Source organism: Micromys minutus (genome assembly GCF_963924665.1).
Source record: "Micromys minutus genome assembly, chromosome: 32".
Taxonomy (NCBI): domain Eukaryota; kingdom Metazoa; phylum Chordata; class Mammalia; order Rodentia; family Muridae; genus Micromys; species Micromys minutus.
In genome coordinates this window covers 9,713,058-9,731,828 of record NC_137967.1, presented here as the reverse complement: position 1 = coordinate 9,731,828, position 18,771 = coordinate 9,713,058, and the positions used below count along the sequence as shown (strand labels likewise).

Sequence of the window (18,771 nt, the reverse complement as noted above, 5' to 3'; positions counted from 1 at the left end):
GATTACCCAACCACAGAAGCCACTGTGCCTCCCAAACACCCATTTCTCCAGCCCTTCCTCAGGCAAACTTTGGAGTAGCATCTCTTAGTGACGAGCCAGCACTCCTCCCAGGATACAGGGACCACTGGGCTCAGAGCAGAAAAGCAATCCCTCCGTCATAGAAAACGCAGTGATTGGGTAAGGCAATTGCACTGTGCTGTCCTAGACTGGCTGCCTTTCTCCTTCGATATGAATAAACAGAGGGCATCTTAAGTATACCTCACATCAACAGAAATCCAGAAAGGAAACGTAACCTTGTGACCAGGTCACCGATAAATGGGTGTGTCTGGGCAGCACAGAGAGTGGACAAACTCCACAGAGAACCAGCCAGCATTGGTATACACCAGTGTGATCACATAGATTTGATGATTCTGCAGTTTCCTGACTTTGACCTTGGCATAGACCCTGACCTTGTTCATTCGGGGACACTACGGGCAGTGTGCACCTGTGTATTTAATCATTGTGAGGTTTCTTTGAGGAAAAAAAAAAACATACACACTAATCTGCCCCTAAATCTAGATTCTCTCCTTCACCGGAGTACCAAAATTATATCGAAGTATACATACTTCCAAAAAACATGTGGACAGAGACATGTTTTGGAGTTTGCAGATTTTCTACAAAGCTCCTTGCCTTCCTTGGCTTCTTGTATTTAAGCCAGATGCCTTCCTGTTACTCTGTTCCATAGATGAGGACTCTCTGGTGTCTCTTATGTACCACAAAGCAGAGAACCAACCATACTTGGAAAAAAAAATCTATGTTTTTAAGGATAAAGGTAGATCCAGGGTGGGTTAGTTGTGTTTGCCTTAGGTCTGAACCTAAACTTGTGAGTCTTGCTATAACCCCATGGGGGACTTGAGAGATAGGGTGGGGGAGGAGCACCAAAGTTTGGATGTGACATACCAATCATATGCAGAATCACCAGCCTTCATGCAGAGCTATGAAATGAAGTAGACTGAACATCCCAGGGACCTGGGTCTACATGGCTCCCTTTGCAGGCAGCTGACAGGATGTTTCCAAGAACATTCAACTGGCGAGCACAGAACTGCTTGTTACCCAGAGGTGGAGATGGGGAGAAGGCCATACGAAGGGGCAGGAGGAACAGTGTAAGGCTTGGTAAGGCAGTACCCCAAATGAGAGCTTGGGGGAGGCTGGGGCTGGGTCCATAAAAATGGGAGAATTGGATCCCATGTAGGTCTCTTTTAAGCTTCATCAGTTGTCACTGGGGAGCCAGTCAGGAATTATCCTGCTTTCGAAGAAGAAATGCTACCGAGCCTTCTGGCTCAGAGACCCCCATGAGAGGGACTGGGCCCTGAGAGAAGGAAGGCGGATGCCTATGTGGCTCCAGGGAGCCCTCCAAGCTGCCAGTGTTGGGGGTGGAAGATGAAGGAATCTTTCTGTGTGCCCTTCCTTCCTTACTTCCTACTCCCTAATAGACCCTCCCAAGTTCTGGCCCCTTCGGCTTCAGCAGGGTCCCTCAGAAGCCTGTCCTAGCCACAGTGAACAATGCAGCAGGTACCGATGGGATCTTTAGAGTTTTGAGAAAATGGTTTTAAACGATGAGCCAAAGTGGGGAAGATGTACTCAGCCTGGAGGGAGGCACAGCAGGAACAGGCTTAGAATCAATGACACTCCTCAGAGAAGAGGAGAAGGTCCTCTGGGGCTCAGCCTGCATCCTGGTGGAGCTGCAGTTGCCTGGCTGTAGCCCTGTGGACCTGCCTCCTGTGGACTTTCACCTTCATTAGGCATTTAGGGATCGCCCTTGTTCTCCATTGGAACCCACAATGTGGCTTCAGTGTTGCCCACAGGGATCTGGAAACTGCCCCCACTGGACCTCTCTGTGGATTGCCCTGGTGCTGTTTGTATTTTGATGCTAATTCCTTTTCCCCCAAGAGGGACTGTCTGAGAGGAGTCACAGGCTCAGGTGACTCCATGGGTGAACCTTCTCCCCATTTTAAGTTGTAGAATAAAGGTTAGAGCTGGTGATTGGGCAGAGGAAGAGAGGCGGGACAAGGAAGAGGGAGGGAGGGAGAAAGAGAGGGAGAGAATGAGGGGAAGGAGGAAGAATAAGGGGAGGGAGGAGAGAGAAAAAGTCTAAAGAGGAGGAGGTAGAAAGAAGATGGAGCTGAAACACATTGTCTGGAGAGACCACAAGTTATAAGGGATCCCATTGCTGGGGAACAGAGTAGTGTAGTGGTAGATCTGCCCAATTTAGGCACGCAGCTTGTATTCATATTAATTGAATTATGTTCTCCTTACACAGGCTTATTTGGGTTGGAGATACCACAATACCTCTTCTCACATCTTCTCAGCCCAGGTTTTAACTCTCTCTCCTTCCTCTGGGTAGAGACTCCTAAAGGCTGTGCTGGGATCTCGGGAGTTAAGCTGAGTGGTTATTATGAGAAATGCCAGATGGACTGTGTTCATCTAGTTGAGATGATGCCAAGGTTCAGGTGATGCCCTTGTCCTGTCACTAAGGCCAAGGTTGAGAACATACTAAAGGACATTTCTCAGCTTCTGTCCCCTCGTTGGGCACTTCATTTGAAGATATAATTGTTGGAACTGTGGAGTCTATGCCCAGCCCTCCCCCAACCCCCATGGGAAAGGGTATAATGCATGCAGACATGGGAAGCATGTAAACCATACTTAAACTTGGAAGGCCAAGGCCAGGAAGCCCAGCTCGTGGGGCAATGAAACCAGGCAACACAGAAGCAAGTCCTTTCCTTTCTGCCTCTCTCCCTGTGATGAGGCAGGGTAGGGCAGGAACAAGCCTGTCACAGGTGGTGGCTGGGTCATCTCTGTGGGATGACAATGCATGAACTCCTCTAACCTACCCAGGACTGCCCATCACTACATGGAGAAGCACATGGCTCACTGGAGGGAGGCTGGGCCTAAGTGCCCCTTTGCACTTCTGATCCTGGGTACAGTGGTCTGTGGATTCTGTGCTTTTAACCCCTATCTCGGGGTCCTAGGATTCAGAAACCAGCCTAAGACATATGGGCTATCTGTCATTGGCTTTCTGGTGCCCACTACAGTCACCGCACCAAAGAAAGGGAAGTCACTTTTCTTTTTCCTCCTGTTTGTGAATTGTTGCTCAAGGGCCACCTGAAGATGAATGGGAAGATGGAGACCATGTTTGGGCCCCAATGTCCTGCTGAGGCTCCCCACTGGGAGAAGAATGGGAGGGTTGAGGGTGTGTTGTGGTATGAATTAACATAATGACTCAAAACTGCACTAATGTTTCACAGCTTATTTTTTTATTAGCAATACCAAGATAACTTATTGAAGCATTTTTTTTTTTTTAGTATTGTTTTACATTCCATTCATAAATGACCTAACTTGTAATTCGGCATACAGCACACGGAAAGATAGGGTTTGACACTTATGCAGAAAACTACAATTATGATAACTTACATGCCTTCATGACCAGGAACACCTTAATATATCTTCTAATTATTTCAACAACAGTCTATTCCAAAGCGCAGGGTAACCCGGTACACGTTTACACATTTCGCTTCGATCACCATGTTTTTAAGTTGTGGGTGTCGGGGTGCTGTTGGCTGGGATATTACTGTCACCTGCTCCTGGTTAATAGGATGACCTGACACAATATTAAACTAGCAATATTTCTGCTTAAATACTATGGACAAAAGAGAATTACTGCACTTTTCTGTATTCGTCTAACATGTTACAAAGTACATGACAATCAGACACGAGAAAGCAATGCTGGCTAGGCTACCCTGGGGCCCAGCCCTGTGAGCTCAGGTGAGCTGGCAGGGAACAGGTACCGCCCCAGTCAGGTTTTCATTGATACAGGGGACCCACCACCCTCTGGGATTTGTGAGTCAAGTGAATCTCTTCTTCCACTCGTATTTATTACTGCCTGCAAATGTGGGGTGGAGGGCAATGTTCTCAGCCTCTCTGACTCTACACGGACTGGAGGCTGGTGTGCAGCGTGCGCACACATACCTGTGCCAGTAAGAATTATTTACTCAGAAATGTGTGTGTGTATAAGTTCTTCTGTTGACTTTGCACGGTTAACAAGCTTCAGATAAACCACAAAGGAGCACGAACAGACAAGGGGGGGACGGGGGAGTCCAGACAGAGCGACTAGGACATGGGGTGTCACTTACCTGAAAGAAAATGTGTAGATTTATTAATCCAGAAACTGTTTGGGGCTAGAGGTGCTCAGAAGCAAGGGCGGGGGTGGGGGGGGTGTCATAGTCCCTATTGTTTAATGAAAGGATGACAATGACACAGTGTTTATAAAATCTGGACTTTCTGTCTCTGGCAAAAGTAAGACTAGGCTACATGATTATAGTTGGCTGGCAATTAGATATAGAAGTATTGTTGATCAGCGCTAAGTAATAGGGTATAAGTGCTACCTTATTTGAAACTTGGGCTTCACACAAAACATGAGAGAGAGAGTGTAAGAGAGTGAGAGAGTGAGAGAGAGCTAGAGCGAGAGCGAGTGAGAGAAAAGCAAGCAACCTGATTCCTTCTGCAGCTGACGTGTGGCCTGAGCCTAGAGAGACAGCTGTCACTTCCAAATGTCACTGCCGTTCAGTTCAGCGGACTAAGGAGGCTGACGTCACAGCTTAAGCCCCGGCACCCTGCGCCCCATCACACAGGACAGAACAGCTCCCGAGTGAGAAGGGGATGGAAGGGGACGGAGAGCTCCGACTCCACCAGGATGTATCAGTTCCGACAGCATACTCTTCCTCCCCTCCCCCACTCCAGTCCTCTCATTATCAAAGTGGAGAAACACACAGTTAAAAAAAAAAAAAAAAAAAAAAAAAACCAAAAACACTTGGCTGCGATTCCTTGGTTTTGTGCAATCCCAAGAGAAATATGGACGCAGCCACCAAGATGAACTCTACCAGACTTCTCTCCCACTTCAGAGGCAATGTTGATTCAGACAGTAGCTTTTGAAGCCAAAAAAACGATGCAGCGAAAGGCAAGAAACATAAACAAGGCTAAATGTCACCAGTGTTTGCCGACTCACAGTCACCACCCAGTCGTCTGCTCTGAAATGACGAGTGGACCATTTGGCAAACACAATGGCGTCCCCACAACAGTTCTGTCATCCTGCCTTGCAAGCGACATCACACCAGTCCCACTCGCTTCGGTTTAGAAAGAGGGAAGAAGAGGAAAAAGAATGCTGTGAGATTTGAGGGGGTGGGGGGAAGGAGCTGTCATCCGAGGGGCTGTTTCTGTCAGTCCTGAAACCCACACACCGTCTGGGTGAAGGCAGAGGGTAGCCTCCCCAGAGTGCCAATGTCATCAGAAGAGCCTACCTACAGGATGCTGTCTGTGATAGGCACGCACATACGCGCATGCTCAGAGACAGACTCTCTATAACCAGCTGAGAGGCACCCAGCAGGTCCAGACAAGCACAGTAAGGTGATGAGTTCCAGGAACTTATGGGGCTCTGTCCTTGGATCTCACAGTAGGTCCTTGAATCTCACAGTAGGTCAAATGGCCCTTCCCGCTGGGAAAACACTAGGCCTGGGAATGGGCTGGACCACAGGGGATGAGACAGATCCAAAACTGGTCAGGACAGAATGGGATGCTCAGATGCCTTGTCCAGCCTCTGAAGACAGCCGAGTGGTTCAGGCTCCTTTGGCTTTCTCGGAAACATAGCGGTGCTGGGTAGAGCAGCAGGGAACCCTCCATTCTCTCCTGTCCTAGGCTACTTGCCCTCCCTGGGGTTGGCTGGCATTTGTCTGAGCAACCACATACTTCACAAAATGGGACCTGTGTCATTTTCCTAGTGGAACTTACTGGAAGCAGGGCCATCTCATGTAACTGCCACCGCAATGCACCACGGCCCATGTTCAGGTGTCTGCCCTTCATAGGGTCCACATTCATGATACTTTGTGTACCCGTGATGGAGGCTGTACTGGCTACTCTCATGCCAACAGGCTACAGTCATATGCAGGGAGGGAACTCCAACTGAGAAAAGGCCTCCATAAGATCTGGCTGTAGGCAAACCGATAGGACATTCTATTAATTAGGGATTGATGGGGGAGGACCCAGCCCATTGTAGGTGGGTTGGTAGTCCTGGGCTCTAAATAAAAGCAGGCTGAGCAAACCATGAGGATCAAGCCCATAAGCAGCATCCCTCCATGGCCTCTGCATCAGTTCCTGCCTCCAGGTTCCTGTTGTTTGAGTTCCTGCTCCTGGCTCCCATCTGCGATGGACCGTTACTTGAAGGGTAAGCAGAAATAAACCCTTTCCTTCCTTGGTTGCTTTCCACGGCATTTCACGGCAACAGAAACACTGAGCAAAAGTTGGGCTAGGTGACATCCGAAAAGCTGCCGGTGTTGCCTTCAAAGGATAACTTTCTGGTGCACCGGGTATGGCGTGGTGAGGCGATGCGAGGAAACAGGGTTTCCCATCACCCTGATGGGGAGTTAGACTGGCACCACCTTAGCGCTAAAAGGTACAAGGGCAACTTAAAGACGCCAGGATGCAGCTGAACACTCATCTGACCTGAGGGCATCTGCCCCAGACTTTTAGGTGTCTGCCTTAATTCCTCCCCATACATCTGTCTGTGGAGATCCAGCTGTTGTAAAGGCTAAGCCATAACCTGTGGTGTTGTGCCGGGATGGGAAGGGGGACCTCTCTCTCTCTCTCTCTCTCTCTCTCTGGCAGCTGTCTCCATCCCTTACTCTGGAAATAACCCACTAGCACATTCCTCTTCACACTGAAGCAGGGGACCAGAAATTCTAACCTGTGGTCCAGTTCTTACCATCCCCTTGCTTGAATTCAGAAAGGTTTATTGGCACCTGGTCACACTGTCTACAGTTTCTTTAGTGCTACCCAGCAGAAAGGAGTCAAAATAAGAGGGTGCTCACGGTTTGTAAGCAGAAGACAAGATATATATATTCGGCTCTAGGCTGTGTAGCTAGGAGGACCCGGGGTGGGGAAGGTAGATATTTTCAGCAAAGAAATCTCGGCAGGGCTGAAGTCACCGTTTGAGATGGTTTAGTTTGGGTCATTGTATTTCATCACATCAGACATGTTAGGACACACGATGTAATGAGGTTGTGATGCCACCTCCATGGTGCTGGGAGATAGGTCCCCCACTCACTCGTCCCAGCAAAACACAGTGGGCCTTCATGGCACAATTCACTGAGGATGAAGTATTGGGAGCACTGGAGCTATTCTCGTTGAAGCCATTTATGCCTTCTGCTGGCTTCCTCCCATCCTTGGGGGCATCGCCTGGCCTCACAGCTCCCGCACACATGGCTTTGCTGATGGATCCTCCGCACGGGGCTGGGCTGCCTTGAGTGGTACCAATTCCAGGGTCAAGCTACGGGTAAAGGAGTTGTGCTCTTTCCCCCTGCCTGCCTCTTAACCTGACGGGAGTTCTGTGGTCGTGCCCTGGGGGTCCAGAAAAGGACATTGAAAGCTACATTTGAGGAAGCTAATACAGCAATTCCGTGTCCTCTGGCTGGTGGCCTCAGTTTCAGAAAGTGAAGGGACGGGGGTGGCCTAGTTGATTCCCACATACACAGGTCTTCGGCATTTCTATGATAGCAGTCTCTGGGTGCTCCGCAGACCTGCGCGGGCTGTGTGTACGCACAGCTGCGCCTCTTACACTCTCCTGTATCCCTCGGCAACATTTCCACAGTAGCCCCTCAAGCTGCACAAGGAGCCTGCCTCCCCTGCCTGCCAGTGGATGGACACAGCTCTAGCCCTCTATACCCCACCCAACACCCATTTAAATACTGAATACTCCTCCCGTTGCAAAGCAGGGTCAGATCCACTCCAACAATACAAAGGACACGTCAAAGCTCTTCAGTGACACTTCCTTGACCTTTTTCACACTGTAGAGCAGGATAAGGGAGGGTGGCACATGTCTGGGTCCTGACACTCACCTCCAGAAGCTAAGGTTTTGGTGAGAATAGGATGTCATGTAACAGGATCAGACCAGTGGGACCTGACCCTCTCTAATAAGAACGTAATAAATCATCTTCCCACCGATTCTGAGATGACTCGGCATCTCCCGCAGGATCGTCTGTAACAAGTCCCTGACATACTGGCATACACACGTGCCTTCTGCGTGGGCTGTGCTGTGGGACTCATCACCCAAGAGGATGGAGTAGCCTCTTTATCAGTCTGTTCTCCTACATCCAGGTCAGAAGGCATTAGCTATGAATGGCTAGGGCGCACTGGCCAGGCCTTAGCACCTGGGACATAGGACTAAAGTTCTAAAAGTTAGGAAGCAACAGTGTGTCAGCTAACGTATTGCCTGGGTATGCAGCTTTCAACACGCAGCCCTACATACGACAGGAGACAAGACATGTTCTCTTGACTGCTGGTGGGGACAAGAGGGTTCCTGAGTTCTGCGTGGGGTCTGCATGACGCAGGCAAAGCTTTTGCAGATTGCCTTTCAAGTGTAAGAGGAGCGAGCTCTTCCTTATACAGAAGAACTTCAGTTATAGCCGCTGGAGTTTCTAGGGGTATCCAGGTAAGATTCTAGGCCTACTTAAGAGATGAAATGAGACCCTAAAGTCTGAAATAAGCCATCTCGAAATAAGGCATTGGTCTGGCAAAGCCCAGCTCTCTGAGGAATACTAGCTGCTGACTGGATAGACCTGTTTGCAAAGTCACATTTACTTTAAGTGGGGCAGAGAAGAAGTAAAGGCTGGGGGTGTTTTAGGCTGTGTGCCTTGAAGCTGGGGCTCATCTGTGGCTTAAATATGTGGACCGTTCCTTGCAAGAGAAGAGAACTGGATGTAGGATTGGAAAATCCTGTTTGTTTCCCTCTGAAATATTAGTTCTTAAGCCAGAATGACCACTGCTTTTCTGGGTCCCAGGACACCACCATGCCCAGCAAGAACGTAAGATTATAATTAATAATGTTGGGCCTGATGCCCGGGGACCAGAAAACAAGAGGAGCTATCCCACCTTCTACCAAACCACCATAGAAGCTTTTAGAAGAAATAGGGCCAAACAGAACACAGAAGTGATAATGCTTTGAAAATTGGCAGCCAGTGGCTGGACTGAAGTTTGGTATCTCAGAGCTGGACCTTTGTCTGGGGAAGTCACCAGGAAGCCTTCCTCTCATGTTGGTCCAAGGGTCTTCATGTGCTCCAAAAGAGAGGGGCCATGGTTTGCCTCCCAGGGCCTTTTGCCCAGGGACTGACAGGTTGATGGAATAATTTTTTTTTTTTTGCATGTACCGTGGAAATAGTCGGTGAGCTGTGTGAGCTCATATCCGGGGAAGGGATCCGAACTCCTGTCTGTTGGTTCTGAAAGTGTCTCCGGACATCAGAAGCTCCCTTCCTCTGCTGCCCTCTCCACCCCACTGCCTGATGCAAAGAGACATTGCTGGACAAGCTTCCTCGAGGCAGGCAGCCTTTCTTCCACAGACAGGAAGATGGGGAAATTAATGGGGGTAATATGAGTTCAATAATAATGAGCTTATTACACGCCAAGGGTCTGATCTTTTCTGATGTGTGGATTCCTGGCAGGAACCATGACCCTCTGTAGGTGACCAAAAGAACTGAAAATAGACTTAAAAATAAAAGTCCCCAAACAACGACAAGTATAAAAACCACCCCCAACCAAACTTGAAACAAATAAAAGAAAAAGATTTCAATATTATTCTCTGCAGAAGGAAGGGAGGATATTGGACAGACATAAATCCCCTTTCTTCTTCTTTTAAAAATTGTTTTTTACAGCTTCGAGAGTAATGAATCGTACGTGGCTAAGAATAGATCCGGGAACTGGCTAATGGGACCTCGGGAGTCATTCAGTATAAGGAACCATCAATATTTTTTTGAGCTGTCATAAATCCATTTAGTGATTTTTGACCATTCAAAAAGGTATTTCTGACTGCCTGATCCACTTCTTAGTGAATTAGGGATTGACAGAAAAAAAAAAAAAAGAAAATTTATCGATTTAGAGCATAAACAGCCTGGCTTCATGATTTCCGTTCTGTGCTGAAGGAATCAGGATGTGAGGTTCAGAAATGCTCCCTTGTGCCCACTGTCCCTGCTTTCCTCTTTCCCTTCCTCCCACAAAAGAAGGAGGGGGAGACTCAGAAATTCATTCAGAAAGTATATGGTAAGTATCAACCAATGCCGCTCGTCTCTAGTGGGATCCTTAGGCCAGGAGCTGCTCTCTGCAGACCAGACTCCACATAGGGACATGGATGTGGTTGTCACTGTCCCTTCCCATCCCAATCCCCATTTGGTCCAGCTCAGGTTTAGGATTGTGCTTGGAAAGATCTAGAATTACCATGGGGTAACAGTATTCTTGAAGTAAAGGAAAGGGTGCCGATTTACAAGTACAGACAGGCATAAATTTAAGACACGGAGGGTTACCACAGCACTGCTGATCCGACGCTTCACAATGTAGGCTTCTCATTAGGACAACAGACAGACAGGTTAGGCAGACAGACAGACACAGACGGAAGGCAACAGCAGAAGGCCAATGTCACAGTAACTGCCATCTGAAAATGTCACAGGTAAGTCACAAACACCTGGAAGCCATCTCCCTAACTTGGAGAGAGAACCCCGTTGCTACGCAGTGCTAGTGTGATGGTTTTTAGTATCCTCTAGAATCAATGGAAAGAACTTAAGCAAACAGATTTCAGCTTGGCAAAGCAATGGGAGACTCTCTTTAGGCATCAGTTTGGTTTTGGTCTTTGATCTTTTGTTTTGTCTGTTTGTTTTGAATGAGTTAAAAGATTGGGAAGCTTGCAAGTCACCATATCTGTTTTGGTTTGGTTTGGTTTGGTTTTTAGGTGAACTTTTCTTCCCCCTCCTCAACTTAAGGATGAAAACTAGGAGGAGGGTCCACACTTGGACATACCGTCTCCTTCCCGTGCCTTCTGTGTGTGCATGGGCATTACACAGAAAGTCGGACCCCAAAAGGACATGTTTCAAATCTGGACGAAACCCGACTTTCATGATTGTCTATACTGTATATACAAAATTGGCTTTTGCTTTTTTTTTTTTTTTTTTTTTCTTTTTCTTTTTAAAGATTTAGTTTAAATTTTGTTAATGGGTATGTCAACCCCATCTTGTTGTTAGATTTTTGCTTTTGTTTTTTTGTTTCTTTTGCATGCACAATTTAGCAGTGATGTTTTGGGAGGGAAAATGAACTGAAGGAAGAGGATTCTAAAACTTACCACACAAGTCTGGCCTCTTGATACATCCAGAATTGGCTGTGCTGCTTGCAAGCCCATTAAAGGCTGCTAAGCCATCAGCACTGTAGGCCCTGAGGACCGACAGCATGCTCATAGGTTTCTCCAAGCCTGGAGGACCCCGCTCTGGCTTGGGCAGCCCCGCTGAGGGGTCCTGGGCAGGAAGGAGGCCCGGGCTGTGCCACTGTTCCTCGGCCGCTTGGGCTAAAGGTGAGACCAGTCCCTGGATGGGCTGGGAGGCGCCTGGGGGCAGCAGGCTGTCGCCGCCCTCGTTGCTGTCCTTGCCGAGAGCAGACAGTGACTTATTCCTCATCTCTGGTTCAGTGTCGACCTCCTCGTCCTCGTTGTTCTCTCCCTTGGAGGAGTCCATGTCCTCGGAGGACGCGATATCCGAGAGATCATCTGCAGTGGTTTTGTTTGTGGTTTCCGGGATCAGGATAGGGGCGTCATCTTCCGGGTGGGTTTTCCCCTCGGGATTCTTGTTGAGGCAGGAGCCGGGGGCCCCTGAGCCAGCCATAGTGGAGTAGACGCCAAACTGTTTGTAGAAGTCAGATGGAAAGGTACAAAAGGCGGGGTCCATGTGGTTGGGCCACTGGCCGCTCTTCTGGTCTCCTAGAGTCTCTTTGGCCAGTCCTTGGGCCATCTTCTCGGGAGCAGAGTCGAGCGCGCCGACCGTGCTAGAAAGGGCCATCTCTTTGTTTGATTGTAGGGGAGGCAGCAGAGAGGCCTTGCTGGCCTCCCGCACCTGCTCTTTGCAGTTGACTGTCGCCCCTGTGGGGTGATCTTTGCGTTTGGCTTTGCCTAGGTGGTTGGCCTGGAGGTGGAGGGTCATTAGCTCCATGGATGAGGTCGTGAAAGCACAGAACAAGCAGCCGTGCCACGCAATGCTGTCTTGCATGGTCACCGAGGAGCCAGGGAGAGTGGTGGCATCCGGCCGCACGGACAAGTCCAGGGGCTCATACTGAGATTTCTCAGACTTCCGCTGGGAGGGCTTCAGGCTTGCTTTCTCCTCTCCACCCTCCGCAGTATGGGCTTTCACGGAATGGGCATCAGATGGGACCTTGTCTTTCATGTCCTTTTTCTTCAAAGAGCTGAGGACAAAGCTGTCCATGAATGCCTGCAGGGACCCTTGGAAGTTCACACCGTTGCTCACGATGTTCTGATAAGCTCTCCCGATCTCCGAGAAGTGGGAGCTCTTGGAAGGAAGGTCGGAGCCTTTTAGGGCGTCTGAAGACAGCTCCGAGGACATGCTGGTGGCCTGCGCTGGGTGATCTCCAGAGGAGAGCATGCCCGATGTCCACTGCTGAGAGGCAGGACCACCTCGGAAGTCGATTCCGGGGAGACCCTTAAAAGCTCCTCGAAGGATGTCTGGCCTGATAAACATGGGCGCTTTGCTGGAGGTCTCATCCTTGTGCTCTTGGTTCGGGGGCTGTCCGGTCAGTGGACCCGCCCCGTTCTGCCGCTCCCGGTGATGTCTCTCCAGGTGATACTTCAGGGATGCTGACTGGGTACCAGCATAGTCACAGTGAGGACACTTATAAGGCTTCTCACCTGCAAGATATCGATGGAAGAGAAAAACCAAGTGTTTATCACATTTTTGGAGTGCAGAACAGGGCTGGAAGGATCAACATTTGTTCTTTGAAACAAAGCAGCCCAAACTAATAATTAGCCAGAGAGCGACTGTTTTTTAATAGAAGAATAATTTGTGCTCTTAAGCTTTTTTAATGATTTTGTACCATTGGGGACTATTGAGGGATGACACACTATCTACACACAATTAGCTATCTTTTTCTTTATCTAACGTGTGAGAACGGCTGTAGATTTAAAGGCTATGATTATGAAAATTAAGCATAATAATTTCGACCACAGTGATCATTAAAAGTAGAAGTTTGAAGAGACGGCATTCGTAACAAACGCATGGCTGCAAGTATTTTGTGTATACGAGAGCTCCAGAATTTGTTTAAATTATACACATGGAAACCATTTTTAAACCTAAAAATTCTATGGCACTGTTACGCAAGACTGAAATGAATGATTTAAGCCTTGCTCCACAGTAAATCATGGATATAATTAGCAAATGGCATTCCGCACAAGCAATTCATCATTATTTGGAGGGCTCCATTCCAGACGGGCTCTGATATCTGCAGACCTACTGCATTGTCTCTAAATAAAGAACTATAAATACCGATTCTATAAAATATTAATATCATTACAGTGCGCTGGGAAGGCGGGATGTAAAGACATATTGTTAAGATGAAAAGCAGCCGATAAAACTTAAGAGAAAAAAAAAGGAGTAATAAAAAGGCACGGAGTATATTTAGTTTCTGGATTTGAAATTAACATTATCTACTGGTCTTTGTTGAGCCTGAAATTTGCACTAATGGTGATCCTGACGCCGAGGTAGTGTGCTGTGTAATTTACCTGTAATGGTTGCTTTCTGGGGACGGGGGTACAAAAATAGCTTTCAAGTGTGTTTTTGGAACATATAAGATTATTTTCATGAATTAAATATCTGAACTCAACACTCAACTTCTATTGTTCTTTGTGTGATAGAGAGAGAGAGAGTCCCTTAACAGACAACTTACATGCAGGGTGGAGGAGGAAGCAAATGGGTGTGGATTTAAACACATCCCAAGAATTTGCTAGTGATCCTGGGTCCTCTCTAGACTTTGGACCCAGAAAGCTCTGGGAAGAGAGAGGCTGTAGTTATAGTCTGAAACTTTGGCTCTCTAAATAATCAATAGTTTCTTTTAGGAACTTACCTCCCAACATATGCACACACACACATGCACACATGCATGCACACACACATGGGCACACACACACGGGCACACTCACGAGCAAACGCACACGAATACCCCTATCCCCATCACCTTTCCTGTTTTCTATTGTCATACATCTAGAAAGCCAGGCAAACCGCTGGTGGGTGGACGCTCTGAAGGCATCTCCCTGCGTCTAGTCTTGGGACTATCATGTATCGAGACCTCATCCTCAAAGCAGAGGTATGTCTGGGGAATCAGTTAGAACAGAAATACAGACAGCCCAGCTGCTGAGCCAGGGATACCATTGTGCCATCTGTGGGCTGTGTGATCCACCTAAGGGACACTCCACCTGCCACATTCAAATGAGGGTGTCAAGAGCCCTTAATGCATGCAATAAAACAAGAGGCTAAGGCCTCTTTGGGTACTTCTGAGCTCTTTGGATTTATGCTTTTTCCACTGTCTCGGCTACATCAAAACTATAACCATGGGGGTGGAGAGCTGCCTTAGCAGTTAAAGAGTTGCTCTCCCAGGGCATCTGGGTTAGGTTCCCAGCATCCACGTGGTGACTTACTGTCATTGTAATGCTTGTTAGGCTGCCCTCTTCTGGCCTCTGTGGGTACTGCACACACATGGGGCCATAAATGCACATACGGACACACCCGTATGTATAAAATAAAAATAGATAAATCTTTTAAAATCTGTAGATGTAAAGAGACAGACTTTACAAAGACCCTTTCCTGACTTTGAGATTCAGGTAGCCCTGAGGCACTGCTGGATGAGCAGAGAAGCAATGGAGAGATAAAGTACAAATTAGTCAGCTGCTGGCCCGGCTCGGCACCATTTGCCTGGAAGCTAAGCAGCTAGGTGCAGCAGGCAGGGGTGGGCATAGGACACATATCTGGGAGCACCAGACTAGAAACCCAGGATCCTGATTGACAGGTCAGTGCAGACGAGGCAAGAGAGTTCAGAACGTGGACAGCCACAAAAGTGAGGTCAGCAGGTCTGAGAGCACCGGGCTACTGTTCATAAGAGGAACTGGATGTGATGAAGGGTCTCTAGGGAAAGTGCGGGCCTTTGTTAGCAGATGGCGGGAGAATGCAGCTTTGACTCAGGCAAGGCGGGACCACAGGGAAAAGCAGGGGATGGGTGGTTGATTCTTCCCCTGGCTACATGATGGAACTGCACACTGAGGTGTTGGTCCTCAGTCCACGCTGTGCAAGACAAACGGCAGGGAGTCAGCAGAGGTGCCACTTCTGGGTCCCCAGGTCTGGGATGGTGGCCAGAGGTTCGTATTTGTTTGAAGCGCTGCTAGCATGTAATTTTGGTGTACACATTTCATGTAAGGATTCATCTTTGCAAAAACCAAACCTGGAAGACTTAGCAGGTGCCCTATTGTCCCAAATTCTGAACTAAGAGGCCTAAGAGTATCAGCAGGGCTCAGGTTTTTCCCTGCATCACCTGCATGGCAGTTTCCCGAGAATCCCGTCCCGAGAGAGAGCTGTAACACAGCTTTCACAGAAGGTAAACTAAACATTAATGCTTCTGGCCATAGGATCCTGTCTTGGGACATTCGCTCCCTTGGTCTGTGAGATTTTAGAGGTGTTAGGAGCCCCTGCAACCTCATCTTCATTCTCAACTCTCACTAAGCCTCCAGAAAGGGCCAGAGATGTGTGTGTGTGTGTGTGTGTGTGTGTGTGTGTGTGTGTGTGTGTGTTTGTGTGTGTGTGTGTACATACCACGTGTCCAGAAATGCGCATGTTTGGACATATACATTTAAATGAATGAATGGATGAATGAATGAATGAATGAATGAATGAACACATCTTTCCTCTAAGCACCTTAGCTGGCCCTGGGCAAAGACCAGAGGTAAAGAGGTAAAGACCAGACCCCACCCCTTGCTCTCCGGAAAAGATCTCATATATGCAGAGTCTCACACACAGCCAAGATAGCATCCTCCACTTTAGAAGAGCCCTTGGCTGCTCTGGTCCCAAGACAGAGAAGGTATTGCTAGAAACCAGCAATGGTCCACTTAAATGCTAGAGTCTCACTGGGCCTAGGACTAGGGAGCTCCCCCTTGGATTTTCCTTTTTGTTCCTTTTCTTTTCTTTTGGATTTACTTCTATCAGCATAAGTATGCGTGCACAATCATATGCGTGTGGGACCCTAGGAGGCCTGAAGGCAGAGGCCTAGAACCCACTGAAAATCAAATTACAGGCAGTTGTGAGCTGTAGTGTGGGTGCTAGGAATCGAACTCTGCTCCTCTGAAAGAGCGGCGCGCAGTCTTCCACCAGTCCGCCATCTCTCTAGCCCCTCCCTCGGAGTTTTTCCGGCACTGTTTTGGCTGCATAGGTTCAGGAAGCCTCCACCCACCTCTACCCTCTTATGGTGCTGTCTCTTCCCAGTCTGTGCAGCCCTTGAACCTCACTGGGTCCTAAAAGGCTTTTGTTTGGGTGGCACTTCTTACCTCCCTACCAAGCAAATACAGGGTAAACCTTAAAGAAAAACAAAAACTTCTTGATTCAAGTGTGTTCGTAGTTTCTAAGTGGTTTGAAAACCCTGAGCCCCAACCCTCTAATGAGCTGATTTCTTTTCTACTTCCTGGGCTTCTACTGAGGGGCAGACCTAGGCACTGGCGGTGTCTTATCATGGGTGGGCTTGAGAACCTCGGGCTTTACGTCTCACTGGGAGCATCCCAGCTGTTCCCATGCATAGTTTTCTTCTCCCAAAGGATGCATTCGGACGTGCTCAGGAGGCAAACTTTGCACAACATTGGCCTGGATGAAGTCGGGTAAGAAATGGCAAGGAAAATCGTATCAGCAAGTTTAGCAATTTGGAGGGGCGGGAAAGGTCCCTCTTCTGTTTGGCCGGCAAACAAATGCTGAGTCCACCTGTACTGAATGAATGGCTTCACGGTCAGAGTCACCGTATCTGGAAGCATTCTTGCAGCCTGGCTCCCTTGGCTGACTGTGACAAGCCCCAAGCTGCAGACACGACCAGAATTCTGCACGAAGCCAGGCTTTGCTAGTTTCTCCTAACTTAGATCCGACTCCGTCAGACTTGGAAAGCCATCCCCCCCCCACCCCCCGTACAGCTGGGCGGTGCAGGTAACCTCAGACCTTGTCAGGGCCGCTGTCTAGTTGAATGATGGTCCGTTTAAGCCACAAAATGAGCCTAACCCTCCGTGGGGAATCCCTCAGTCTGCTCCAGGCTTTGCTGGGGGTTGAGCCCTCCAGCCCCCTCCATGATGTTTGGGATTCTCAGTCCTTACATCTGCTTTCTGTGTGCCTCCTGAGCAGATCAGAGGAGCACAGAAAACGGTGGCGAGGGGATGAAGGCTTCTCGTGGGAACTATCGTCCTCTTAACTTCAAACCCTCTGAGAGAGCCTGGATCTGTTTTTCCCAAAAAACGCTCCTGTCCGGATGCTCACATGTCTACCTTTGTTTATATACTACCATCCCATTCTAGAACTTTCCACACTCAGAGGGCCATGGTACCTTGGCTGAAAGAATGGATCTAGAACAGGAAGCTAGTTCAAAACTTGTGCTTAGTACAAAGATGTCCAAGGTCAGGCTGTCCACCCACTGCAGGGGGCGGGGGAGGTAAGAACATTAATGACCTTCTTGTGTCATTCATAAAGGCACATACAATATATTTTTAGAAAAGAGTTTGGCTAGAAAAGACATAATTAAAAAAAATAAGCAGTTCATCATTTTGGTGAATTAATAAACATATAGGCAACATCTTAAAATTAAGCCAACTAACTTTCTAGCAGTATGTAACATCAAATACATATTCAATTTTGGAGTCTTACTGATGACCTTCTCCTGATCACTAGACTGGGACCAGGTAGTTTAATCACTTCTTAATAGTCATTGTTTATGGTCATATTTCATGTTTTTAATACAAGGTCTCTGTGTGTGTCCCATACTGGCCTTGAACTCATGACACCCCTTAGCCCCGAGTGCTAAACTGGCAGGTATGCACAAAGATACCCAGAATAATGGTAGCTTTTAGAAGTGATTTTCTGTCCGTCCGTCCGTCTGTCCGTCTGTCTGACTGGCTGTCCTTCTTTATTTTTATTTTTAATTTTTTTGCTAAATTTCTAAAAGTGCTTCCATTTTTAAATCGAGTAACTGACTAATCTCTGGTATTGCAACCTTTGTTTCAGATATTTATTTAGTCTTCTTACATGTCTTTACTTAGTTAATACCAGGAGAGATAAATATGATGGGGCCTTTGCAGCAAAGCTTTCAGTACATTAATATAAATTGTACGTTAATTCCCCCCAAAGCATATATACGTTGTAAACCTGAAGACTTCTCACACAGCTGCTTACTGCTAAACACTGCCTTGTCCAGAAGGGGACAATCTGTGTCTCTAATTGCTGTCACTGAAGCCGAGATTCATTATGTGACTTTCCCATTAAAATGTGAGCATTAATTTGTATAATGAAATATCACCCTCTGCAGTGTTCATTAGCCATGCCCTACTGTATACGCCACATTGTTAGCTACCTAGAAACTGTAGTTAATTTCACTAATGGATATTTCTCTACTTAGTGTTTGCTGGAAAATTTATACTGTAACATTACCTCTTAAACTTTTAAGGAAATTTAAATTCAATCAATTATTTTTTTCCACAAAAGTTTGGGATGTCATTAAAGGCCGGAAAAGCAGGCACGGGGGATGTCAGGGGAACAAAGTGGGCTTTCGGTTTGTCTTAGAGGTAGAAAGGTGGCATTTTAGCTCCAAGCAAAAAAAAAAAAAAAAAAAAAAAAAAAAAAAAAAAAAAAAAAAGAAGAAGAAGAA

The 18,771-nt window shown here is 47.6% G+C and overlaps 1 protein-coding gene across 2 annotated transcripts in view; it reads right to left on the bottom strand.

Moving 5' to 3' along the window:
• ZNF536 (zinc finger protein 536) overlaps window positions 1-18,771 on the bottom strand; it is a gene marked incomplete at both ends in the record, with an annotated part of 248,529 nt that overhangs the window by 147,845 nt on the left and 81,913 nt on the right. Inside the window, 2 exons of one of the 2 annotated variants that reach the window (XM_080908757.1) lie at window positions 5,044-5,159; window positions 11,186-12,751. In XM_080908757.1, the coding sequence (XP_080764883.1) occupies window positions 5,044-5,159; window positions 11,186-12,751 (1,682 nt within the window). Of the gene's footprint in view, window positions 1-5,043; window positions 5,160-11,185; window positions 12,752-18,771 lie in introns of those variants that run through there. The other variant, XM_080908756.1, reaches the window with a different exon arrangement.